The 27,762-nt window shown below is 36.8% G+C and overlaps 1 protein-coding gene across 1 annotated transcript in view; it reads right to left on the bottom strand.

Annotated features, from left to right (window-relative positions):
• LOC149542921 (ARM repeat superfamily protein) overlaps positions 1 to 27,762 on the bottom strand; it is a 232,740-nt gene that overhangs the window by 30,910 nt on the left and 174,068 nt on the right. Inside the window, exons 8-10 of the mRNA XM_089797837.1 lie at positions 11,413 to 11,679; positions 11,125 to 11,226; positions 10,238 to 10,859 (exon numbers count right to left, since the gene is read on the bottom strand). Of these exons, the coding sequence (XP_089653963.1) occupies positions 10,238 to 10,859; positions 11,125 to 11,226; positions 11,413 to 11,679 (991 nt within the window). The remainder of the gene's footprint in view (positions 1 to 10,237; positions 10,860 to 11,124; positions 11,227 to 11,412; positions 11,680 to 27,762) is intronic.

Here is a 27,762-nt window from a genome sequence, read left to right as displayed (position 1 = left end):
AAAGGATAACTAGCAAGCAAACATAGACCATGAAGACAAAAAGACCAAGGGCACTAAGACCAAAAATTCACTTTAAGAATGTTCAAGAACTAGAGACATAGCAAATCAAAGTCAAATGATGAGACTCCCCTTAGGAAGCAACACAAGAAAAATGTTAAGACTTGATGCTTTGACTTGGTTGACAAAGTTTGACAATAGTTGATAGCATAGCAAGTTTGATGTTCAAAAGCAATTTCTTTCTAAGCAAGATAGTGACACATGGAGTATTCTTCAAACAATCAAGCAAGGGACAAGGCAACCTTGCATGATACAAGCATATGTGACGTCTCAAAAGAATTCCCTAGAATTATCGTCATGTGTATGTTCAAAAGATTTTCACTGGTATACCACATTTGAGAACACATCAAGCAATATCTATCTAAAGGACATGGTTCATTACTCAACAACTTGGCTCACGCTTGATGCTCCTTCGCCTCACACCAAGTGGTTGCCCACAAGAGATATTGGCTTTGTCATGGAAATGCCATAAGCATAACCAAAGGAACACATATGGTGAGTGTAAATCTTGGGGTGATCCGGGTAGTCCACTAGGATCAATCCTTGCACCAAGAAGTTGAGCGGCTAAAAAGGGTAGTTACTAACTTAGGGTGTTTAAATAGGGCTTCCGTTCATAGTGTTCCTCTTGCTCCCAATTACGGGACACCTCACCTTGCGATGAGTAACCGATCTCGCGACCACAAGAGTACCTTAAGCATTCTTGCCTAGTGATCTCCCTATGGTCAAAATCCCATAAGTGATCACACTAGGCAAAGACAAACACTATGTCTACCAAGGTTTTGTGTCCTTGATAGCCTTGATTTTATAGTGGGTTGGAAGAGCCAGGTAATCAACTTGTCCCCACTTGGGTCGTTCCTCTCAGGTTGTCCGAGAGCAGGCCCTCTAAAGGATTCTAAACTACACAAAGAGTGGATCAACTTTTGGAAGTCAAGATTTTTGATTCACCACAAGGGTGAAGAGCATACTCTCCTATTCCAATTGTTTTTTCCAAAACACACCAAGAAGATTCAGTTACCCCTTGCTTTTGAAACCAAATGGCAAGTCAAGATTTCTGATTCACCACAAGGGTGAAGAGCATACTCTCCTATTATCAAAAGACTTCAATCACAAGTTTTATGTGCCTATGGAAAATGAACAATTAGTCAATGCCACACATGGAAATAAAAAAGCAAGAAATTTTGAGTTTTTATGCTTTGGGCAGCCCTGCAAACAATGTTAGTAGCCCTTGCGCATTTGAAACTTTGACATGCGTTATTTTTATGCAACATTTCAATTTTTTTTCATAAGGATGGCAACCTGTAATCATGACTTGTTAGCACCAAAAGTTAGTGTGAAATAACATAAAAATCTACAATAAAAAGTGGTGAGTTGCCTCAAAAATTCAATTTATCTTCCAACCAAGTGTATGCAAAGAAAGTGCAAGTTAATCACAAATGCTCTCATTTTTACTCTTTGATTTTGACCTAGTCAACAAGATTGGACTTGTTTGCTATGATTTTGTATCCAAAAATAAAAATGAAAAGAAGAGACCCCTATTTAAAATCAGAGAGCTTTCTAAAAATGCAAGAAATTTTAAAAAATCTCTTCATTTGCGCTCTAGAGATCAATTTTGACAAAACAGGCCAAATTTATCAAATCAAGTTTTTGATCCTTAATACGACCTCAAAATTCAAAAAACAAAGAAAGAACCCCCATTAGAATTGAAAACCCTTTCTGAAAATGTAAGTTTTTTTGAAAAATTCGCTGATTTGCGATCAGAAACGGCTTTTTATGAAAAACAAAGAAAAACTCATAACTCCCGAAAATCATGTCAAAATGCTCTGAAAATTGGACTGAGACATTTTGAGTACATTTCCAACCTGTAAAAAAAATTTCAGAACCAAACTCCAAGTGGTTTAAAAGATATGATCAAATCTTTAAACCAACTAAGTTTTTGGTCTTCAAACCAATCTACTTATGGGTTGACCTTAAAACCAAAGTGATAATTCTACAAAAGCATTTGATTAGATCCAATATGCTGCTGTAAAAAACCAGAGATGAAAAATAAAAGCAAATGGAGCTAGAAACTTGATTCAAGCCCCACGATGGTCGCCAAAAATGTACACTCGAAAGTGTCTCACTCTAAACCCTTCTATCCAAACGATTCCATGAGTTGGAATGCTTGGATGCCGGCTTAGAGCTCCCTATCCATGGAGTGCAAGAGAGTATATTTCAAGAATAAGAAAGCTTTTAGATGAGCCTTAGAGATACTCTTCTTGCTAGTAAACCATGCAATGGGAGGTTCCAAAGACAAGATGTAAGAATGCAAATGTCTCAAGGAGTTCCTCCTCAAGGATGCAATGCAAATGAAAATTAAGCTAGAATGAGATGCAAAGTGGAGCTATGCTAAAACATGTATGAGAGTGTTACAATACCATTACTAAGCTATGTAAGATTAAGCTACATGTAAAAATGAAAGCTAAGCTAAGCTAGAATGCCATGATGCCATGGATGAGAGAATATAGACAAGAAATAGAAGTTCTCCACAAAGCTCCAAAGAAACATGTTAGAAAACCTGCAGCATAACAATGTTCAAAAGATGGATGGATTGAGGGGGAAAGCTCTCTCCCTTTTAAAGACGTATGGACGGTAGAGATCAAGATGAAGATGGTGGATGATCAACGGTGGAATTCAAAAAGAGGAGTGATCCATGTGCACACACAAGTCAACCAATAGAATATAAGTTGACTTGTCATATAAGACAAAAGTCACAAAGCCTTTTCTTTTAATTGCAAAATAGAAAAAGGACTTTATGTGTGCACTTTAAGTGGGTTAGAAGAATGGGGTATTTTATTTAATTAAAAGGGGACATGTTCTTTTAATCAAATAATGAACTTAGGATAGCATAGTCAAACTATAGGTTATAATCAAATAAATGGATTATTAGCAATTTGGCTTAGGTAAGTGATTAAATTAATTTAGCCAAAATGTTGAAAAGGGGGCTAATAGTCTAGATGACCATTTTTAGGTGATTACACTGAGGACGGGGGGACGGGTATGGGACGTCCCCCAGCCATCCCCAAATTCCCTTTTTTTGCAGGGGACATCCCCGAAACTTGGGGACGTAGGGGGGACAAAAGGGGGATGGCCAACCGTCCCCAGTACAAAAAGGGGACGTCTAGCCATCCCCCGACCGTACCGGGTACGGCCGACTGTATCGGGTACGGCCGACCGTCCCCCTTTTTTGCAAGCTCAAAACATTAAAAATAAATTAAAAAAATATTTGTTGTGTCTTTTTTGGTCGGCTAGTGGGCCCCACTCCTCCAAAAACCCTAAAATGTATATAACTCAACACATTTAAATTGTTTTAACCATTCTTTGGTTTTTATTTTATGTTGCAGCCCGCTGAAGTTTTCATTTTGCAAGTAGAGGAGGTAATAGTTTTGCTTCCAAGAGCTTGACCAAGGGTTTGATCTTCTATTTTGTCCACCGAGTAAGTATAAAACTCTTTGTGCTTTCATCTATCATTTTTTAAATAAATTTGTAGCTTGCGAAGTCTGATTTTTTTTTATTTTTTCATTGTTTTAGCTCATATATCTATTCAATTGCATATTTAAACCCAATGAGCAGTAGTGGGAGTACAAGTAGTAGTAGTGAAGAAGAAAATGTAGAGGTTGATGTTGTTAGTAGTGACACTAGGCAAAAATCCAATCCTAAAGCTGATTTGTTTAAATGCCCTTCCGAATTATGAAGAATTTTGCAAAGGGTCCTTTCAATAGGAAAAAACCTCTCTCCAATATGTCACACCTAGGCCAAAAGATAAAAAGAATTCGGGAGGGACTAGGGTGTGGGATTGTCATATTTGTCTTGATGATTTTAGGGGCAGCTATACAAGAGTGAAGTCACATTTTTTAGGTGTTACATGCCAAGGAGTCAAAGCTTGTTCTAACCTAATCGATGAACAAAAATTAGAATGTCAAAGATTGCACTTAGAGGCTGAAATGGAGGGGCAAAATTTGACAGTGACATCACCATCCATTCCCTCACAATCATCTAGGCATATTTCATCCGCCATTGGTACTAGTGGCAGCCCTAGTGGGTCTAGAGGGAAGAGAAAGATAAGTAGTAGTGAGAAGGGCTCAGTGGAAAGTATGTTTAATGCACAGGCAAAGGAGAAGTGTGAGGCATCCATTGGTAGATTCTTTGTTGCTAATGGTATCCCATATAATGCAGCCCGTTCCACTTATTATAAACAAATGGTGAAAGATATTATGAGCATGAATTCCTCATTTGTGCCCCTCGTCGAGCATAAGCTACGAACCACTATCCTAGATGAAGAGTACTCAAAGGTTGCTTTATTATTTGAGGATATGAGACGCACTTGGGTTAGGACAAGCTGCTCTATTATGATGGATGGGTGGACCGATGTTAGACATCGGCCACTCATCAATATCATTGTCACATTCCCTGCTGGCTCTTTTTTTTGAGAGCCATAGATTGCTCAGGAAAGAAGAAGGATACAGATTTTCAGTTCACCATTTTGTGAGATGCCATAGAGGAGATTGGGCCCTCTAATGTTGTACAGGTTATCACAGATTCTGCACCTATGTGCAAATCAGTAGGTTTGATGATAGAGGGTGCTTATAGGCACATATTTTGGACCCCTTGTTGTGTTCATTCCTTGAACAATGCATTGAAGGACATAGGGGAGATTGAATGGGTGAAGCAAGCGGTGCTAGAAGCTAGAGAAGTGCAAATGTTTATTTGCAACCACCACACTTCACTTGCTCTATTCAGGTCCTTCTCTAAGAAAGAGTTCCTCAAACCAGCCGAGACAAGGTATGTCAATTATAATTATAGTTTACTTTTAGTTTGTTTTAACTTTAAGTTATTTAAAAAAATTATTTATAAGTTTTCTTACATGTGATGTTTTTTCTTTTAAATTTTAATCATTAATGTTTAAGTTTAAATTTTTCATTTTTAATTGTTGCTATAGGTATTGCACATATTTCATCTTGATGGAGAGGATGATTGAGGTGTATGAGGCCCTTCAATTGATGGTGGTGAATCCAGAGTGGGGACGATGGTCTCATTCTAAATCCACTAAAGGAAAAGCGGTGAGGCAAAGGATCCTTGATGAGAATTGGTGGTCCACAATGAAGTAAGTTGTCGGTTTTTAAATTTACTATTAGTCTTTTGCTTGCTGATTTTCCTACTAATAATCTTAAAATTCTTAAAATTCTAATTCTGATTTTTTTTTTTGTTGGCATTTTGATCTTCCAAATACATTTGCTCTGTCATAGCACCCATTGTTGATGTCATTAGATATGCTGATACTGATGCTCCTAGTTTAGGAGAGATCTATGAAACTATTGACAGCATGTTGGGTAAGATGAGAATTGTTGCGGCAAAGGATCCTACATTGGGCTTTTATGAGGAGCATATTAAGCCTATTGTGACGCGGAGGTGGAACATAATGAATACCCCGCTTCATATGGCAGCATTTTCTCTAAATCCCAAATGGTATGCACAGTTGGGTGGAAGGGGCCTCCCATGTGATGATCCTGAGGTTTTGGATGGCTTCACAAAAGCAATTGATAAGATGTATTCAGCTCCAGATGCCTCTACTCTTCGTGCACAGTTCCTTGACTTCACCAACTTTCGTGGCCCAAACTTGGGTAAGCCACAAGCAAGGTTGGATAGAGTTGTTTTGGCACAAAGGGATCCTATTGGATGGTGGACTTGGCATGGGAGAGATACACCTGAGTTAAAGATACTTGTCGGTCGCCTCCTTTCACAGGTTGCTAGTTCTTCAGCTGCAAAGAGGAACTGGTCCACATATTCATATATCCACTCTATCAAGAGGAATAGACTTACCTCTAAAAGAGCGGAGAAGCTAGTGACAGTGCATCATGCTCTTCGACTTGCCGATCACCAGACTCCAGAGTATAAGCAGACACTAGCTTTGCGATGGGATGTTGAGCCTGAGGATGTGGCCCAGATAGATGAGGATGACATAGCACCAGGACTAGTTGGGGTTCCATTAGATGAGACTACGCTTCCTGTGGAGGATGACAGTGAGGAGGATTCTGATTTTGATGCCATGGATTAGTAGAGGCAGAATAGGAGCAGCTGTCTGCTTCATTTTCTATGTTTTTCTTTTTATGTTGAACATGAACATGATTATGATACATTGATTATATGATACTTATTACTTTATGGCAGCCTATAGCTTTGGGCATATTTTGATTTTGATTTTCAGATTTATGATTTATCATGCTTATCATTATGAGTCTTATGATATTGACAATGGTTAATAACTTAATGTTCATTGTTCAGTGTTCTCTGATATTGTATTGATATGCATTTTGAGAATTGGATACTAAAATACTAAATAGTTAAATACTAAAATCGGATATTATTTCATAGATGGCATTCAAATGTTGTATGTTATGGTTCTATAATGTTTAAATGACATGCTTTGTGCTTAGTTTCATATGAATGACATGTATATTTACAAATTTCAATGTATATACTATATTTTAAAATTTTCCTATATATATAGCCGTCCCCGTCCCCAAAATCGCCAAAAAAATTTGCCGTCCCGGAAACTCGTCCCGCCGTCCCCTGCCGTCCCCGTACCGGAAACTTGGGGGAACATAGGATATTATGTATATTAAATCTATAAGCAATTCAATTTTTACACGTATTTAAACCAATCTATGATGTTTTAACCCTTATATGGACAAAATAGATACAAATAAAGAAAACAATAAAAATATTTCACAATATTTGTATTTGTCAGATTTAAATAGCAATGAACAATTTGATCCACTTATCCTAATAATAGATTATTAATAGAAAATAAAAATGATCACAAAGGACGAACTATATAGTAATTTAACTCTAAAGTGAATAAAAATCTTACTAATTATACTATGGAGAAATTTGTATTGACAACACTCAAATGCTGATGCTCCATTCAACACAATTTTATCTCCCACAATATTGAAATGTATGCCCAATAATTCAATATCCAATAGCTTAGTTCAACTTCAATCTTTTCAAGGAAGGGATTTTAATAACATATAAGCCAAGAATGCAGAGAGTTTTTGGAAAATAGTGAACTGTGTCTTGTTTGATTTTTTCATCACATATTGATAAAGAGCTGAAGGGTTTCGGTTGCCTTTCCAAACCTTGCACCCTTTCATAATAAAAAACTAACCAACATTAAACATTAAATATGGTTAATTATACCCCAATATAACCGATGATCAAAATAATTTCCAAAGGTTATAAGATTGGGTAGTATTTCCTTTGTTCCCGTGGATGCTTCTCTATGCAACTTCTATCCACTTTACAACTTCTTCCTTCAGATCGTAATCTCTAGTTATGACTCTGAGGAAATTGTGAATTCCACTTTGTTTTCCACAAGATACTCAGATCAAATATAGAATGTGATTTAGGGTCACTGTGGCTATAATTGACATCTGGAAAATCATCGCATCCTCTTCAGGCATACAATCTTGAACTCGGGTGATTCTCCATCAATCCGAAGGCATTGATATTTGGTATAGAATAAGACATCCCAATACTGGCATGAGCATTTTGATTGCTTCTGATGTCGAGTCGATGTGCCTCCAAATTGGTGACGTGTGGGCTCATCGGGAGTTCAACGCAAAAAACAAACTCCTTCCCGTACATGCTCAAAACCTGCGAAAAAGCTCACAACATAAATCAAATGCATAATCAAGAAAAAACAAAACTTCCTGCGATCCTCTATTAATGTTTGTTTCTTGTTATGTGGATGAAATACGATATTCATTCATGATCGTATTTGTTCCAGTCTCATTAAAAAAGATTTTCCTCTGCAATAACCAGAGAAACTTCGAACTGGACACTTCATTCATCTGCAAAAGCAGACTCTTTACTCTGTTTAAGCTTCATCGGGACTTTCAGATTTAACTGGCCTTTCCATCGCATGAACCTTTTTTGCATCATTCCAAATGGCTCCTGTCATATCGTCTCTTTTAGTATCACCATCTGTGAAACTTTTTAGCAAGTTCATTCTCTTTGTATGGGCATCATTTTTTACTTTCTTCGTTGATTTAATTGCTTGGAAATGGGGGAGCCTGAATTAGCCACCTTGGTCAGGGAATATGTATAAGCTTCAGAGACATTAATAATTTCAAAACCATCATCTACTAGACCTTCTGGTGTTAACTGTTTATTCTCTCCTGGATGTTTAACATCAGTAAAGGTATATTTTTGAGTGGCAAAATGCCCTGAATTGCTTGTTTCATCTTCTTTCTCTCTGGAATCATGATCACAGAATCTTTTTCATGGTATTTTATTTCTGCTACCTTGGAGGAGTCTGATTTCATAACCTGAGGATTTCCTTGAGTCTGTAATCCAAAATTGTTTTTATTTATACTTGAAGCATGGCCATCTGTACTTTCTATGGACTTAGGATTCTGAACACCATTATCCATATTAATTTCTCCTCTGCTGGGGAGAGCTTTCTTTCCTACCTTATTCAAATCTGGATGATGCCCTTGGGAACCCTCTGTTGTATCTGTTGATTGTGTGCTTTTTCCTGCTACAACTGACTTTTTCTTCAAATCAGAGTTATCTGGAGGAGTTGAACTTGACAAGGTCCCATTGGTTTTACAGACACCAGCCTCTGAGACTCACGTCTGTTCTGGAATCTGCACATCAAGCCATATTCTCTAGTTCTTGGTAATGTGTTCATGGGACTTGAGTTCATACATACTAAGGACTCCAAACATTACTGTTATTCGTTCCACAGTGTATATACGTGTTGCTACTACAATACATTCATACTGTAGCTATTCGTATTAATGCACAACATCATTGGTTCCTTCAATAATAATTTTGTGTTACTACCTCTCCATTGTTCTTCTGATATAAACTTCAAGCTACTTTGCATGATTTTATTACTGAATCAGCACTGAACAGAGACAGCAAGCCCAGGTATGTTGAATGGACAATATGTGTAATTATCTCAGATATCAGTAATATTTTGTCATGACTGCGTCCTCTGTCGAGCAAGTTCTGTATGTGAACATAAATTTCCGAATCCCTTCTTGCTCCAGATTTCATATTTACTCACTCTTCAAGATCAGAAATGAAGACTAGAATTTTGGGCTCCATCACCACCTAGCAACCTTGAAGGCATCCTTGAAGATGTTTAAAATGGTTGACTATCAATGCCTTTGTAACCATTATTACAATTTTGTCTCTCTAGAGACTTCACAAAATTGAGTTACGAGGTTGGCCTGGTGTGAAAAAACTGGGAATAATACATGTTAGCATTCGTTTCTACCTGCTCTCTCCCTCCGTTCTCTTTTATTCCTACCTCAGTATGCAATCTAAATTTTTCATATTCCTTTGCTCTCTTGCATCCTAACGATGGATCATGTAGTATAATTTGAAACGTTGGTGCTAAAAATCTTTTACACAATCGATCCCAGAAAGAATACATACAATGTTACCATCCTTTTAATAATGTTGACTAGGCATTGTAATTAGTTCTAATTTTTAGTCCCGTTGACTTCAATGGTCCTTTTCAGATTTTAACATTATCATCCGTCTCTCTGTATGTTTACACATGGTATCAAACTTAGTATTAAAGTGAGTCACAAACAAGCAATATTTATTGACCACTGAATTTCAAAAGTTTCATTTGCCAAATAGAGAGAGCAAGAGAAAAAGGTCTATAACATTGAAGAACACAAATAAAGCACCTCATTGAGTATATCCTTTATCTACTGTGTTGTTTCCTAGCCAAGAAGGTTAACATCGAAAATCTTCAGATAATACTGATCCGTATTAAACCTGAACGCTATAATTTGCAATCTCAAGCACAGTTGAAATGGTTGCATCTGATTATAAATCATGCATGTCTGTGTTTGTGAAGTAAAATCAGTGAAGTTAGACTCTGTTCCAGGTCATATTTTACAATGCATCTTCAAAGAGTATCTCTAAAGTAATAGATAAGATTTAAATCGTGAGACCAGTTTCCTTCTAAGTATCAAAGAAGTACTTAGTTCAACACCAAATCTTCTATCATATTATATATTTAACAATCCAACAAAGTGAAACTCAAAACCTGACTTCTGAATCAGACAGTTAACTGCTTCTTTAATTAGATTACAGATAATAAGGACAACAATGTTACCTGTTGTAGTTTTTGATGATGTCAGCAGTGCCTTCGAGTATGTGCCATGGCATACTCTCAGTATAGTGTCAATAGCATGCTTAACCTTTGGAATGTATTGGCTTATGTCACGTGCTGTAATACCCAAGTCAGAAGATACAGGACTTGCAGACAGCATAGAATATGAGTTTCGAGGTGAGACAGAAACTCCAGAACCTGAAGATGAACTTAATAATGCAACTGACCCCCGTAAAGATGATGTTGCAGAAAAGTGAACATCATCACAACGAAATGCGTCCGAACCAACCCGACGTCCTGAGGGGGAAATAACAACAGCAAGTAGAGCCCGAAGGCCAATAACCTTTGCCTCACTTAAGCTGTCTGCCCTCAACAGTTCCAATATCATGTGATTCATAGCAAAATCTAGGTTGCTTTCTGCTATTGTAACACAAAATTCAACGAGTTTATCATGCTGCACATCCTGTGTAAGAGAACCTTTTTTCAAAAATGCCAACAACTGCGATGTTACACTGTGAAGATAATCCCATACACGATCTTTGGGCTGATGATCAGCATAAACATTTAAATAAAATCGTACAACTCGATGAAGACAATCCAAAGCCATGGATCGTTTGTCTTTTTCCTGTGAGATTCAGCACACAATAATTGCTAAAAAGTGTATGACATAAAAGAGATAAAACCCAATTTTATTGGAAACAGTTCAAATTTTAATGGTATAGCCGATTAAAATCATCCTTTATAAATGTTAAGAAGTATTAAAAACAACAGAAGCCACAAGGATATATCAATTGAATATAGATTAAAACTCTTTCATCCTAGTTCAAACGAACAATCTGCAAGCAGTCTAATCTGACCATTTAATCAAAAAAATTGGGTACTAATCTTACTCTAAGAAGTTTATACAAATGCTCCATGTGAGGACCAAAGTTACTGTTAAAAACATGGGGATCACCAAGGCACAGCAAAAGAGTCACTAAGGGGTACCCAACCTGCACCAACATGACAATAAGTAATACATTGGTAACACTCCTGATGCATTCAAATTTAAGATAAAAAAGGAATTTAACTTTATTACCATAATTTGGGTAAAAGACGCTAAGAAACAATGCCAAGTAATACTCGAGGATTATAGAAACAAATCATGGAAGATGAAATCATTTTTCTATGCCACTCACTATAATATGCTTGTTTTGTTTTTCCATCCAATGCACGAGCTGCACCCGAATCCGAGCTACAGCTACATACCATAATGCCAATGCTGATTCAACACCCAACGGTGGCCAGTGTGCTTTGCCTCCATCTGCAACTGGAGCAAGAATACTTGAAAGCATATTGCATAAAGCATGATGCAGCTCTGTCTTCCTTTTTGGTGGTATGCGATTAAGAGGATTTGCTTTTCCAACAAATGAGGTTGAGGCATTCAAACCACCAAGAGACGTCACCTGTGCAATTTTTCCCAGAAAACTTCAAATTGAAGCCATTTTATAGTATATATATTTGCAAAAAACCACCCAACACAAGGTTAACAGTACTAAACCTGATCCAAAATTATTTTAACAGTAGTGCAAAAAAATGGTACAGGGCAAAACCATCAAATAATTTTAAAAGGCACAACCAAGGGACCCTTTATTAACCAGCCGAGTGATTAAAAATATCTATCACCTGACTTTAGCACCTACCAGACACAAGAAAGAGATTGTTGCCACACATGGAGCAGAAGGTAACTACTAATTCCAACATATAAATATGTATGTTGAACCAAAGTTAAATGACTCATCTAGACACAGAAATTCCAAAAATTAAACTGGTCTAATCAAATTCCAAAGACACAATAAAAGGGAGTCTTGTCTGTCAAAGTTGACCATTATAGTCAAGCTGAAAGTTACCCAAAATAATCAAAACAAGTCTAAAACACATAAAATGGTCTTTAGCACTTCAAAATGATATTCACTCCATTTGCAACCAAACTCCAGAAGAAAAATTTGAAGCTAAATAAATCTATTGAAACAAAAACCAGCAAACATAGTCAAGGCCTGATAAATGCTATTTTTTTGGTCAAAAGCAATATAATTTTTTAAAACTGCATCTACCATAAGGTTTGTGTGGTCACAAAGATTAGGATTTAAGTTTTAGGGCAGAGGCTCAACCCCTCAATCCACTGTATATTATAAGACGGAGCACAGAAGAAGCATTGGCATTCGACCCCACTACAACATTGGTTAAAAGTAATTAAATTGTGAAAGATGTCGTGTGTGCCAAAGGCATGTCTAGTCTCAAAAAATTTAATATGGGCCTGGTGATAGGGGCATTGCCCTTCAACTCCACCCTACATTGAGACAGAAAAGCTGTCAGCAAACCACACAAAGGGTGCTGCCCTTTGAGCCCACTACTTGTGGGCAACCCCAAACCATGTATCTAGTTTTGAAAATAAAACGACAAAAAATCAGCTTAAGCCATGAAGCATGTAAAATGCATCTTATTTCATTCTTGCAACGTTTTCCCAAATAATCCCAAGTAATTGAATTACTTTCATATTATTGGTTTGTTGAGTCAATCCTAATCCTAAGTAATGATACTATGGATGTAGAAACGGCTATAAATTTGCCAAGTTACAAGGCCAAGACCCCACACATGGCTACTGATATTGGTGTCTCACTGTTGGGTGATGCAAGCTACCCTCTTGATGTTGTGAATTTTGTTTTTAGATGTCATAGATATCATAATCCATGAGCATTGTGTATTTAAATGCTTCAGAATATTTATATATTTAAAATGTTCCTGCGTTCAACACAAATTTTCTTTTGTACTAATTTGATTGATAAATGCCTGTGTATGTACCTAAATCACTTTCTAATTCATAATTTTATCATGTCTTTAAAGTTGATTTATTGAAAGGTTAATAGTAAAAGCTTTAAAATCTGACCAAGACAATTCAACTAAGCCCAAGACTGTACAACACCTGAACAAGACAACTCGACACTTGGCTCACAAGCAAACCAACATCCTGTGATGATTCTTAATATGTGGAAATGTGCGTTATAGAGGAAGACTATTCAGCCCAATTAAGCCCAGGGGTGCACCACCTAACCAAGAAAATTCACCCCTTAGTCTACAAGTGGAAGGAAAATCTTGTGATGATCCCATCCTTTGGGATGTGCTACTTAATTTAAGAGAGCCCAAGTCATAGAGGAACACTATGCAGCCCAATTAAGCCCAAGACCACTCAGGGCCTTGCAAAGACAACTCGTCCATTGGCTACAAGCAGCAGAAACATCCCATACTGATTTCATCCCGTGGTTTGGGCTACCTAATTTGCGGGAGCCCATGTCAGTCAACCATCTCTCTGTAGCTTATTTTCTTCCATTCCTCATGATTATTTATTTCACTTCCCACAACCAATAGTCATGCGTTTGGAGGAAGTAACACAAAGGATGTCTAAGGCCATCCACAACTAAGCCCAAGGGCATTGAACATCCAACAAAGACATCTCGACTAATCTGGCCCACAACTATTAGGAACATCCAACCAAGGCAATTAATCCCATCCAACTTGTAGTGGGCTAGTTAGAGGAGAACCTATATCAGATTTATCAAATGCACCTCCTTCCCCATCCAGACATGACTCTTTCCTTGGGAGAATTAATAAATTAAGAATCTAGAATGATTAGCAATTCACATAAGATATTATATATTAGATAATATCTTCGTCATGCATACACTATCTCAAACATACCACAAATAAATAAAAAAGCTATTGCCAGCAATAAATAGTAATTTCTGATATTGTTTGATTTAAGTGTCTGGTTGCTAATATCTTCGAGAATATCTTATGAATTGATTTGCGCCTTATGAGAAATGATCCTAATTGAATTAATTTGCTTGACACTTCCTCAATTGTTGTCTTCTTGCCTTCATAACTTCACATCTCTTGGAGATAGACAACTCTTGGAGGTTTCTGTCATAATGGATCGACACAACCTTTCCTAACAATGCCTTTGCATAACCCATATCAGTCACTGCATTTAAGTGTCTTAATCACTGTTGGGTTAATGGTTGTTGCTATAACTTAGTAAACGTTCATGATAATAATCTTGTTTCCTTCATATTAATCATTGCTCCTTAAAATGGAGTCACAATCTAAGTTTTGCTTCTAATAATCACCGTCTTCTATACAATATAATCAATGCCTCATTCACATGGATCATTGTCTATTAACTGATCACTGGTTTTTAATTGCTGATACTTGGATCCCTGGGCTAATTGTTAGTTTATCCAACTCTTTCAAACAAGCGATTAGTATGGATATTTCTCCATAATGAGTTGCTCTATAATGCACTCAATTCAAGAATCAACGCATTTTGAAATTTGTATATTCTTTTTTATAAGAATGGTTGAGGAGGTATTGAGCAGGGGCATGACAGTCCCCCATTCCTGAGATTGGCTGTCCTCGAGCAATGACAATTTAACCAAATCTCTTCTAATGTGATGTAATGTCCCCATTTTTGGAAAGCGTCTGTAGTGGATTGAGTCAGTTCATTATAGTGACCCTCGTGAGCTGACAGGGTGTTTTGAGGGTCTCAGTTGTGGACTTACTATTATTAGTAAGTCAAATTCAGGCAGTTGCCATATTTGGCTGTGCAAATGGTGATGCTGACAGTTGATCGTCACCTACATTGGATGGGCTATTTATAACGGGTATATATCTATTAATTATTTATTAAAATTTCATTATTATAATAGCACTTGAATATAATAATGTTAAACAAAGATGTTGTGTTGGTGAAGCTTCTTAAGTGAAGTTGAAACCTTGTTAAATATGAGCCCATTTCAGGAGAAAGGAATCCAATATCTTATTTTCTTTTTGTCTGGATGACATTTTCTGAGGTTCTGATTTTTAAAGCCCTTGCTGATGTAGAAGGGTTTGGAGTTTTGAGTTGTGCATTGACTCCACAGCTGAAGTATTGTGGATCAATTTCTGAGCATTGCATCTTCCATTTCTGTGAATCCTGTTCCTTGGAAGAAGTCTTTGGTGGTTTGATTTATTTGAACTTCTCTTGCTGTAATGACTCTGGCTGAGAGGGCAAATATATTCTGGAGAGATTGCTAATTCTTATCTCTGATTTTTGGTATTTTGAAATTCTGATTTAGAGTTCACAAATCTGGATGTTGGTTTAGCTCAAAGTATTGTGAATTACCTCTGCAATTTGGCATTAGACTGTTAAGGGAATTTGGCATGTATTATTACTGTTCAGCATGTGAGAATTCTGCACTTAGACGCCAAACCTGAGGGCTTCCTCAAGCAGCATTTCCCACGCCTGGGATTACTGATTAAAGTTGCTGGGAATAGTTGCAAATCTGAGCATCATTTCTGCCTAAATCTGCTAGCAGTTGCAATTCCAATCCAATGCCTGTTTGCTCCATGGAAGTCGGGGATATTGGGACTGCATTGATATTCATTTCAGCACCTTGAACTGGAGTACGATCTGCTGTTGAATCACTTCTCTCACCTGCGTTTGATCTCTGCATTTGAAAAGCTCATCTTTGGCACCCAATCGTGGCTATATCTGTCTGTATGGAACTCTTACATTAGCTGCGATTCTAAATGGCAAGGAGCAGCTGAAGGGAAAATGATACCAATCGGGTTCTATGTTACATATCACAAATATTCGTATAGTGTTCAGTTAATGCAATTTGTGATGAGATTACAAATAAAGAGGGAATTGCTCCTTCAAACAGTTTATCAATATTCTAATAAAATATCTCAGTTTAGTTGTGTATGCAAATTTTATAATTAAAAGAGTTGGGAATGCAAATGATGGTTGTCTGAATATATATGAGCAGTTAACTAATACAATTAAAAGAAAACATAGTTATATCCTGTAACATGAGAAAGTGTCAGCGCGTGAGTGCCAAGTGCTTGATAAAATGCTTAGTTAGTGATCAGTAAACGGAGTTGGTGCCTAACTGGCTGAGGGGGTTATTACATGCGAGGAACCCTAAACTAAGCCTTGAAGATTTGTTACCTTTGGAATTTTCTTGTGATATAATTAGAGCTTCGATTAGGTTGTCCCAGTGTTTGCATAATATCATAGATATCCTCAAAACAAAAACTTATATATTAAGATAGGAATTAGGAGCATGACACATATAACGTTCTACAAAGATGTTTCCCTTCATTGACTACGAGAACCTTAGGGATTCTTTGAGAGATGTCAGATTGACATATTGCAATTTATATTGTTAAGATTGGTTGGACAATTTGATTCTAGATCTTGAGGATATAAGGGTGTAGTAACTGCTAGATTTGCTCCCGCATGCCAAAGCCCCTTATTAACTTATATTGATTTCAATTGTCCAATTACATTTGTTTATTGTCCTTTCTTCTTTGATCAGATGCATTCAAGATCTTCTTCATCATAGCTTATTCTTCTGCTTTGATTCTATTTCCTTTTTCCACTTAATTTGAGAGAAGTTGAGTTATAGAGGATCATTATTCAGCCCAAACAAACCCAAAAGCACAGACCACCTAACCAAGACAACTCGCCCCTTGGCCAAAAAGAAGAAAGAAGATCCCAAGACAACACTATCCCTTGGGGTGGGCTACTTAATTTGAGGGACCCGGGTCACAAAGGAAGATTGTTCTTAATTTAGGCACCCAAGCCATAGTTGGAAACTATTCAACTAAATTACACCCAAGGGCATGCAGGGCCTAACCAAGTCAACAGACCCCTTGGCCCACAAGTGGAAAGAACATCACATGGTGGGCTACTAAATTCAACGGAACCTATGTCTATCACCTATCCGTAGCGTATTTCCCTCCATTACTTATATGATTATTTATTTCACTTCCCACAACCAATGATCATGGGGTTGGAGGAGGTAACACAAAGGTTGCTTGAGACCATGCACAACTAAGCCCAAGGGTGTTGAGCATCCAGCCAGGACATCTCAACCCCTTGGCCCACAACTGATATGAGAATCCAAGGCAATTCCGTCCAACTTGGGATGGGCTGCTTAGAGGAAACCCTATATCAGTTCTCCCAAATGCATCTCATTCCCCTTATCCACACAAGATTGTTTCCTCAAGAGAATAAATAAATTAACAATCTAGAATGATTAGCATTTCACATAAGAAATTTTATGTTAGATAATATCATGCATACCACAAATGGATAAGAATGCTATTGCATGCAATAAATAGTAATTTCTGATCTTATTTAATTTATGTGATTGATCGCTGTTAATCTTATGAATTGATCTGCTCCTCATGAGCACCAGTGTTAAATGAATTGATTTGTCTGGTTCTTCCTCCATTGTAGTCTTCTTGCCTTTTTAATTTCATATCTCTTGAAGGAAGACAACTCTTGGAGATTTTTGTTATTAAGGAATGCACACAACCTTTTCTAACAATGCCTTTTCATAACCCAAACCAATTGCTGCATTTAGGTATCTAAATCACTATTAGTTCAAGTGTTGTTACCATAACGTAATAGCTGTTCATAATAAGAGAGTTGTTTCCTTCATATTAATCATTGTCCTTAAAATGGAACCATTGTCTAATTGTCGCTTCTAATTATCGTTGTATTTTATCTATGATAATCAATGCCTCATTCACATGGATTGTTGTCTATTAACTAATTGCTGGTTTTTATTGTTGATAATTGGATTGCTGGGAAAGATGCTATTTGTTAGTTTATCCAACTCTTTCCCACAAACAATTAATATGGATGTTTTTCCATAATGTGTTGCTCAATGGTGGACTCACTTAATGAATTGATGCATTTTAAAACTTTTATGTATTATTTCTTATAAGAACAATTGACTAGGTATTAGGTGAGGCCTTGAAAATCCACCCTTCCTGAGATTGGTTGTGATAGTTTAACTAAATCTCTTTTGATGCAAGGACCCCTAAACTAACATTGAAAATCTGTAATTTTTAGATTCTTCTTGTAATATAGCTAGCTTTAATTTGGTTGTACCAATGTTTGCATAATTTCATAGATATCTTCTAACATTAAAAGAATAACTTATATATCAAGATGAAGATAATATGCATGACACACATCTGCAATGTTATACGAAAAAGTCTCCCCTCACTAACTAGAGGCACCTTAGGGGTTCTCTGAAGAGACCTCGGGTTAACATAACTCATATCATTGTTGAGATTGGTTGGATAATTTGATTCTAGATCTTAAGCAAATAAGGGTGCAGCAACTACTAGATTTGCTCCCTTATTAAGACATCTTGTTTAAAATTGTCTAATTAAATATCACCATTTTTTATTGTCCTTGCTTCTTTGAATGCATGCTTTTGGGGTCATCTTCATACTAGTGTTTTCTTTTCCTTGGATTTATTTTTCCCTTTCTTTTTTTCTTCTTCTCTAGCTTCCTTGTAAACAATCCCTCTATATTGCGTACTTGGCTTCTTTTTCCCCACATAATGTCCCAAATTCTATTTCTCTTTGCAAGTGATGCACAATTTTTTGAACTCGGATTCTTCTCCCTTAAAAGCATCCACATGCTCCCAATTTTCCTTGCATTTGTACCATAGATTTTCACTTTAAAAAATTTCGCAGACATCTCTAAGAGGAAATATTTTCATATGGTTGTCTTCCTTATAAAAGGGTTTATCCCTTGTTGACATATTTTTAGAGTACCCTTTATCCTTCATTTTAGTGGGTATTGAGTCATAGGAATTTCAGTATTGCATCTTGAAAACTGGTAAGGTCCAAGATGCTTACTAGACCTCAGATAGATTATGACAATCCCTCCATAAATAGGTACATGAGGCTCTTTTCAATTATTCTAGGGATCATGATAGAGAGCTTTTGAAATTCTATCACATAGTCCTCCACAGTACCCTTTTGCCCTAATTGGATTAATTCTTTAGAATACCTCTCTGGATGATTCTAATCAAACTTTTCAATGAGTTTGTTGAAGTCATCATAGCATGCTTTGTTTGATGACTTTGTAATCAGATCATGGTGCCACCAATTGTGAGAAAACCCCTTTAAATATAGGATAGTAAATTTGATGGCATCTTCCTCTATTATGTGGTTAAGGGGTAGGTGGCCCATGAACAAACGACAACCTTCCCTATCCCATTAAAATTAGAAAGAGTTATTTTACTTATTTTATGATGTTAGACATTATTGGGTTGACCCCTTTCCCTTCTATGGTTAATTCTTGATTTGGTCTGACAAAATTATCTAAATGGATTGTTTCCTCTTCAACTCAATTCCTAGAATGCTAATGGGACTTTCTGGTCTCCATCAAGCTTACTATATAATGCCTTAGGCTCTTCTAATCTCCTATTCCTCATGGAAACTTGCAAAAGTGTTGCATGCCCTCTTCTTAGTATCACAAATTCTCATTGGCATCCCTCTTACAACCTCGAAGCTAGAAGATGTAGCAAGGTTTGTGGTTACTATGGGGCCACCTACCTTGTTAGTCATCACTTTCGAGTTTGGAATTCAATTATGATTTTAGATGATTCAAGTAGGTTCTTATTGTTACAAGCTAGAGTTGTCGTTGCACCAAAAGATCCACCTGTCAATGCCCAATACAACCACTAGGCTTTTAGAACACAATAGGTAGTTAAGCCATGTCACGAATCCCAAAGAGGAACGTTGGCAGTTAGTCCAACAATCCCTCCCTCAGTGTTACCCAAGGAGCTTCAAACCTGTGACCAAGCTATGATATCACTTGTTCCAAGCTAGAGTTGTCGTTGAACCAAATGATCGACCTATCAATGCCTGATACAACCACTAGGCTTTAAGAACAAAGGAGGCGATTAAGCCATGTCATGAATCATGAAGGGGAACATTGGCAATTCCCCTTGATTTTGTCATGTTCTACACCGCCTCTGAGACATCTTCATTGGGGTTTGCCAAATTGCTCAATCCTCTTCTACGTATGTTGTTCACAATGCTCCCATCAATGACCCCTATTATGACTTATACGATAGCATCTCCCAATTTTCCTTTACTAGGAAATTTATCATTCTTATTGATTTTAAAGCACGGGCCTAAGTTGCTCACAACCCTTCACCGTAAGTCCACTGACACCATGAGTATTGAGGTCATGGATCCGGCCTTTTTGAGGCTTTAGAGATTCTTGAATAATGTTATGGGACCTTTTACGAAGTATGGCCGACATCTCATCTAACTCTGTGAGTCTTCTACTCTAATGGTTCTGAATGGCTTACTTTCATCCTCAAGTTCTCGTTTTTTCCCATGCAAGCCTCAGTATAATGGTGAAAGTGTGGTTGATTATGTCCTCTCCAGTCAGTCAGTCATTCCTTACATTTACTACTTCTTCATCAACCTCATCCCTCTTGCTAATCATGCTCAGCTTTGTCTCTCCATCCAAGTCATCTCTCCCCTCCCCTCTACCCACCATCTCCTGCTCCTGTCGCTTGCCCTCTCAATTCTTTCCCCCTTGTACCACTTTTGGTTTTGACTAAGGGTACCACAACCTTGTAACCCACACCTTAGACAACTCTCTCCCCTGTGCCTATGTGTTTTCTCAGGTGTGCATCAATGCCAAGTTTGACCTCCTTTCGACCTCTATTTGGGATGTCACCCTTTTATCCTTTCCTCATTCCACTACCCCCATCTTCCTCCCTCCACGTCGAAGAACACTTTTCCCATGAACAAATGACATGATGAGGACTGTAAAGCCCACCATTGAGTCCTACATTCTTCTTTTGCCCATCATCGCCCCTCCTTCACTAGGTTGAAAACGTCTTACCACCATCTTCTCCATTGTATGAAACGCCTCTTCATTTTCCAATATAGATGAGTCCTTCATGCTTATCTCATCCATTCCCCTAAGTCCTTTTTGTGCACCCCCTTCCCCTCCTACCAAAAAACCTAGATTACAGCTCTTTGGTCACCCATACTTCCTCACTTTATGATATCGCCAACCAACCCCTCATCCGTGTCCCCTCACCCTCTCAGTCATCTTTTCACTCATATGAACATCAAGGAAGCTATTAGAATTTTAAAGAGTAGTAGGGCTACTAGTAAGGAAGGGTTTCAGACAAAGTTCTTCAAGCACGGATTTATTATCCTAGCCTCATATGTATCCAACCATTTCAACCATGTGGTTCATACAAGGTTCCCCCCTTGGTCACACCATATCATTCATCTAATTCACAAATCGGACCCCACTTCTAATCCCAATGATTACAAGACCATCATGGTTGGCCGTACTTTCACTAAATTGTATGCCACGATACTACACAACATTCTCTCCAGTGAGCTAGATCAACGATGCATTTGTGCTCAAGAGAAAGTAGGTTTTAAACTTGATTATGATACAATTGACCACATTTTGATACTTTGGACTATTATTGAGGAGGCTAGGGATCACTCCTTGAAGATTTACTACTGCTTTATGGACTTCTGCAAGGATTTTGACTTTGTTCAAAGAATGGCTCTATTCTACAAACTCTGTGCCGGTATATCTGAGATTCTCCTTATGACTATCAAGAGAATTTATGAGAGAGTCATAGCTCATATTAGGACCACCACAGGCTCTTTGATTTCACCAGGAGCACCATTGGAGTTAAATAGGTCTACCCTTTCTCTCCTAATTTGTTTGGTATCTCTAGTGATGTACTAGAGGAGTTTTTTCGAGATTACTCCCATGTTGAGGATAGGTGCCTACTTCACCAACTTCTAATTAATATATTGCTTTTTGTTGGTGGTGTTCTTTTGATCTCCTCTCTGGAGGGTTTATAAAGACAACTTGATGGTCTTGCAGCCTTTATTGATTTATAAAAGTTAACGGATAATTTGGGTAGAAATAGCATGATGGTTTTCAACTATCTCAAGACTTCTCAGTTGTATTTTTCCTTCATAAGGGTTGAGGTTGAGTTCTCTTCTTCTTACAAGTTTGTGGGGGTTAAGCTCTCGAGTCCCTGTTTAAAGCTTGAGGTTTTCCCTCCAATTGCGCATCTATTTGTAGCATGGATCTTTGGTCATTCTTGAGAGAAAGTGCTACGAAAATCACTTTCAAGACGCCACATCCATGTTGGCACTCATAAACTCTTTGACCAAACCTATTGGTCTTCATGGCTCTGTTGTTTGGAGACCTTCCTTATTGTAGCTTGATTGGGCTTCTGTTGAATGGGTTCAAATTGTGCTTCTCTAACACATCATCAAGTGCATGCAATCCACTTTACATAATATTATTTTGGCAAATTTTAGGCCCACACCTTTAGGCTTGGGGTTGTCTTTGATCTCGTTTCATTTTTTCCTTGCCTTTGTAGCTTGCTGACTCTCGTAAGGAGTGCCACAAGTACTCCCTTGCAACCTGCTCCTTTAAGTCTATTGTTGCTTCTATTACTCCAGGTCATGTGTGCAATTGGTACATTGAGGCCACTACCCTGATTCAGATAAATTGTGTCCCTCACAATATTTTCTTGATGCCCCTCACCACCTCCTAATGTCTAGTATGAATTTGTACAATCCCACACTTGATAAAATATTTACTCTTCTACATTTTGCTTCCCTTTGATTTGGATATTATGTTATTTTGTATATTTGCAATGTTTGATACAACAATATAGCAGAAAAATTGAATATGTTACAATAATAATTTCAACTCAAATTTGGACAATGCATATGGAATATAAATCTGAAAATTCCAGATTTTATATCACTTATTTTCACAAAATATCGACAACCTAGTTGATAAAATATCCCTAATTATCCATATCAACAATACCCAAATAATTTAAGAGTAATACAAGCCTTGAATACCTCTAAAAGGAAGCAGCAGACAAATTCTAAGACAAACGAATGCAGTTATGTACACAAATGGCATTGACAAATTCTAGAATTGACTTTCAAACTCAGCCTTCAAACTGTTATGTTTTCTCTAAATTTCTTCTCCAGTTGGCACCAATGTAGCCTCTGAATTCAACAAATTTCAGTCAATTAATCGCTGCTATAATTTCCTACAGATTTACCCTTGAAATATTACTCACTCTTCCAAAACCTCTGATCAATTTGCACAATCTGGACCTTTCAATGAAGCCCACTAAATAAACAATAATTCAACTTCACAAAAAATGGAGAATTAACATCCTCCAGTGCTGGAAATGATAAAACCCTGGGATTCACGCACACAACTCCCAAGAGCTTTAAGAAAATAATCAATAGCTTAATAGTTTGATTTCTCTCCTTGGTTTTCATAATATTTCCACCATAAATCTTCCCTCACAAGTCACTTTAATGACTTAAATTTATTTTGCTTTTGTTGCGTATTTGACTTCATTAATAATCCTCCATTAGACGCCAACTTTATTCAATCAATTAAAGCTCTTTAATAATATCTCATGCCCCCCATTCACATAATGCACTTTATAATAGACATGTATAATTACTTTTGTGTTGACCATAGGTTCTCATAATAACAACATACTTTTCATTAAAAATAATGGCCCCCACTTCATAACATCTTACAAAGTTAAATAATAACTTTATAATATAACCATTACCAATTAATATTATTAATGACATTACAGATTTAATAATACTCATCATCTCTCTAGCCCATTAGGAGCTAGAGGTCAACCATTGTTTCCAGTAGGATTCAATTGTCGTACAAAAAAAAAAGTAATGGCCCATCCCTATTAATTCATGTAACTCTACTTAGTAAATACCTAAATACTTGATCAACACAAGAGTGCCAAGGGCCATCATTGAACAAAGGCCATTCCAGGTGCCATGTCAAATATACCAATGTTGGATAGATGACTTACTAGAAATTGTAAGTGTACCAAATTGTGCCAACTAACAAATGAGTCAATTACTATACATACCAAAGTGCCTTTTCAAATATGCCATTGGCCTAAATTGACTTACTATAAATAGAGTCTCTATAAAACTGCTCTAGTCAATGATACCCAATCTTAACACTACCACCCAATTGTTCAAGTGCTTGCTAAAGATAGAGAACTTGGGTTTCCCGAAATAGACACCTACTATAAATAGTAAGTGTATTGATCCAACTCAAATGAAGAGCAAACCTAAACATCAATTGACCATTAGAGTGAAAATTGGCCTTTGGCTTTGCCATTTGGACCCTCCAACCAACTCCATTAGCTTGAGGTTCAAGAAATAGGCTAATCCTCTAAAAGACGACACTCACAAAAAGGGGAACATTACAAAAGTGAACAAATGTATCAAAACAAACATATACAGGCAATACATCTAGACTAATTGGATTAATCCCCCTAAACATTTTCACCCTAAGATGATTTTCAATGTTGAGCACTTCTTAGAGTCAAAGGATTGGCCCATTATTCACTCTTCTTACTTATTGCACCGATAGTCACTTTCACTTCAGATTCCCCTTGCTTGCTTTAGAGTGCTCTCTCATCACCTTTGCATTGAGACAAATCATCAATTGGACAATAAGAATAGGATTTTTCGATTATGCTAAATCGGTGAAGACAAGAGAGAGGAGCACTTCATATTTCGTTGTCTATCAACTATGAGATCAGAGAGAGGTTTCATTGCATTTTCAAGGGGGTTTTATCTCTTTCCACTGGTTCACTAATCAAAGATGTCTTGCACTTTATCTCCTTTTGGATCATTTAGTCCAAGATTAGCAGCCTACTAGCACACACTCTATTAGCTTATCACAAACCTCTCAAGGGTTAAGTCAGCACGCAATTCAAAGCATCAATTTGGTCTCCCTTCTTGTCATTCTAGATCTGTAAGACCCCAAAGGAGCTCTTTCCAACAATATCTTTCTTCCTCTTTCAGGAAGTCTCAAAGGCATTTTGTTCACATTGCCATCTCTTTGGCTTATCCTTCTATTACAAGGTTTGTCTCTATTGTTCAAATTTTGTAGTGTGGTTTTGGCATTTTTTTTGCCCTCCCTCTTTTGTTGTTGCTTATTCTCTCCATTTGTTGTTGTCTACATTTTTCTTTAAGCATTGTTTGGTGCCCCTATTATGGGTTGGCGTTTTGTTTTGCATTTAGCAATCCTTTGGACCCTCTTTGTGGTCTTTTGTCGGACATTAATAAACTTATCTTATCCTCTTGATATTTTTTTTACTTTGCATAATTTTATTCTACTTTATCAGCATGTCCATTTGGTTTTTCCTTACTCGATTTCTTTTGAGGTTATATAGCCTTTGAGCTTGACTCTTCTTTGGTAGCCTTCTTGTTTTCTTAAAATCTAAGTCCACACTCGATGAAAGATGATCTTTCAGACTCGATATTTTCCGACATTCCAATAGTCTTTTTAAAGTTGATACATTGATTAAATGTGTCATTTGATTTCTCCAATTCCTCCTTTACAAAGATGATCTCAAGTTCCAACTTCTTGTGTTTTAGAACCGTTTCTTTTAGCTAATTCCTTACCTCTTCCTCAATCCACTTGGCCTTTTCAATTTGCACCTTCCATGATCACTTTTTCTGATTTTTCTTTTATTTGCTTGTCCTTTTGACATACTAATTTTAACTTTGAATTCCTCTTTTTGAGTTTCTCAATCTTATGGCAGGTGTAATCAAGTTCATTCTCAAGATTTACTTCATCATCATCAACATAGTTTTCTTCCTATGTTTCAAATTTTTCTTTGAGTTTTCAATCAAAATGATCTTCCTTTACATTTGATTTATTGCTCATGCTACTGCTTGATTCATATTTTTAATTCTCCATCACATTAGATGATTTGAACATTGTATGTAAATTAGATGAATCATCTTCTTCTAGCTGCATTTCAAGATTTGCTTCGCCTTTTATCCTTTCCTTTCTTTCACCCACAAGGTCACCTCTATTTTTCACTTCAACAATTGTTCTATACTTCTATGAAATCAATACAATCTTTGCTCCATATAAAATAGGTTTCTTTTTCAAAGAACTCGCCATCAATTTCCAATGGTGTTCCTTTTATCACTTTCACTTGTATTGCATAGTTTGTCATTGACACCCTTGGTAATTGTTTTCCCCTTATATCCTTTCTCTTTCTTCAATATGTGCTCACACTATCTACCTTCAACCAATTGGACTTTATAGAAAGAAACCAATCTGATACAAATTGAAGAGTGCACGGTTATACTAGGAGGGAGAGGATGTTCGGCGGAATCAATATAGCAATAATTTTTAGCGGCTTAAAGTTTATGAACCACAATAGTATTATTTGTTGAATTCCACCAATCATTCACATAAGAACATAGTAACACAATGTTAAGGCAGAAATCCTAATGAAAGAAAAACACATCAAACCAATGCACTTGTATTATTCTTCTTAAAGAAAAATGTAGGCACCAACTCCTAAGTTTTTGAGCACTAACCCACCCACTGGAAGCATTAAATTCCACATATGAATTGTAGGCACCAACCCCTAATTTAGATTGCGAGCACCAATCATCTAGATCACTTCATGAGCAACAACTCACTAGAGGCATCAAGCACTTTTGCTAAGATTCCACCTTTATTATGTTTCGTCCACAGCGGATAATGGATGATTATAATCTTCACCGAATATGCTATCTAAGAGCTCTGATATCTCAACTGAAATTTCCTTGAGTATTCTTCTCAAACTAATATGTAGATGCAATTTGAATTTCTATGAATATGCCTCGAGGTTTCCTTTCAACCTTGTATCAATATGCTGTAAAAGATACCTTAAATCTAATCCCCCACTTGGTGTGTATCCCTTTATATTCTCTAAAACAGAACACACATCATACAATACACTTGATCAAAGTACACACAATAAGCTTCTCTCATTAATGTGATAACAAATCTGTCAATGATCTTTACTAATCGCTCCGCATCAACCTTGTGTATGCTTGATTCTCTTCCTTACAACACCCTCAATAATCTTAATTTCTTTAATATCTTAAACCCTTTATAAAAGGATACAAGTCTTCAAAACAAATACAACAATTAGAATGGTTATGTCATTTAATAAATACTTATAATGCATCACTTATATTATGTCATACTTATTTCTCCACAAAAGATCTTTCTTTGATTTCTCGCCCTTACTCCATCTAATCTTCACTCTACTCTCAAATTCACAACCATCTCTTATATCTTTCAATCCTAGTGAATGGATGCATCTCTTGTTAGATAAACTTTGTAAAATCCGCCACCTTAAGATTATAAACTTTCTTTAAAATAATCAATGACTTACATTTATGTGATCACTGCCTTTGTCTTTGTTTATATTTAATAAACATAAGTTCTCACTCTTCTCTTTAATTGGTGCCCTTACAAAGAGATCGTTGTCTTTTAAAATATAAATATTACTGTTCTTAAAACATAACTACCATCTTTATTACTTCTTTTCCTAATATGTTAGCTAGTCTTTTTAGATAAATCACTGTCTTATCTTAATTGTCTATCATATCAATTGTGCCTTCGAGGTAAAAGAAACACCTGGCTGGAGAGCTAATCACTCCTGCTGATCTCTCCTTTATTCCATTCACTCCTAGTTGCTGTCGTGAAGAATCCACCCAGCACAATTTAGTTGTCTAAAAACTTGGGCTTTTCC

Source organism: Cupressus sempervirens, chromosome 8, assembly GCF_028749045.1.
Source record: "Cupressus sempervirens isolate cs-2001-9-10 chromosome 8, ASM2874904v1, whole genome shotgun sequence".
Classification (NCBI taxonomy): Eukaryota; Viridiplantae; Streptophyta; class Pinopsida; order Cupressales; family Cupressaceae; genus Cupressus; species Cupressus sempervirens.
The sequence above is the reverse complement of the archived record's forward strand: the minus strand, read 5'-3'. Positions and strand labels throughout refer to the sequence as shown.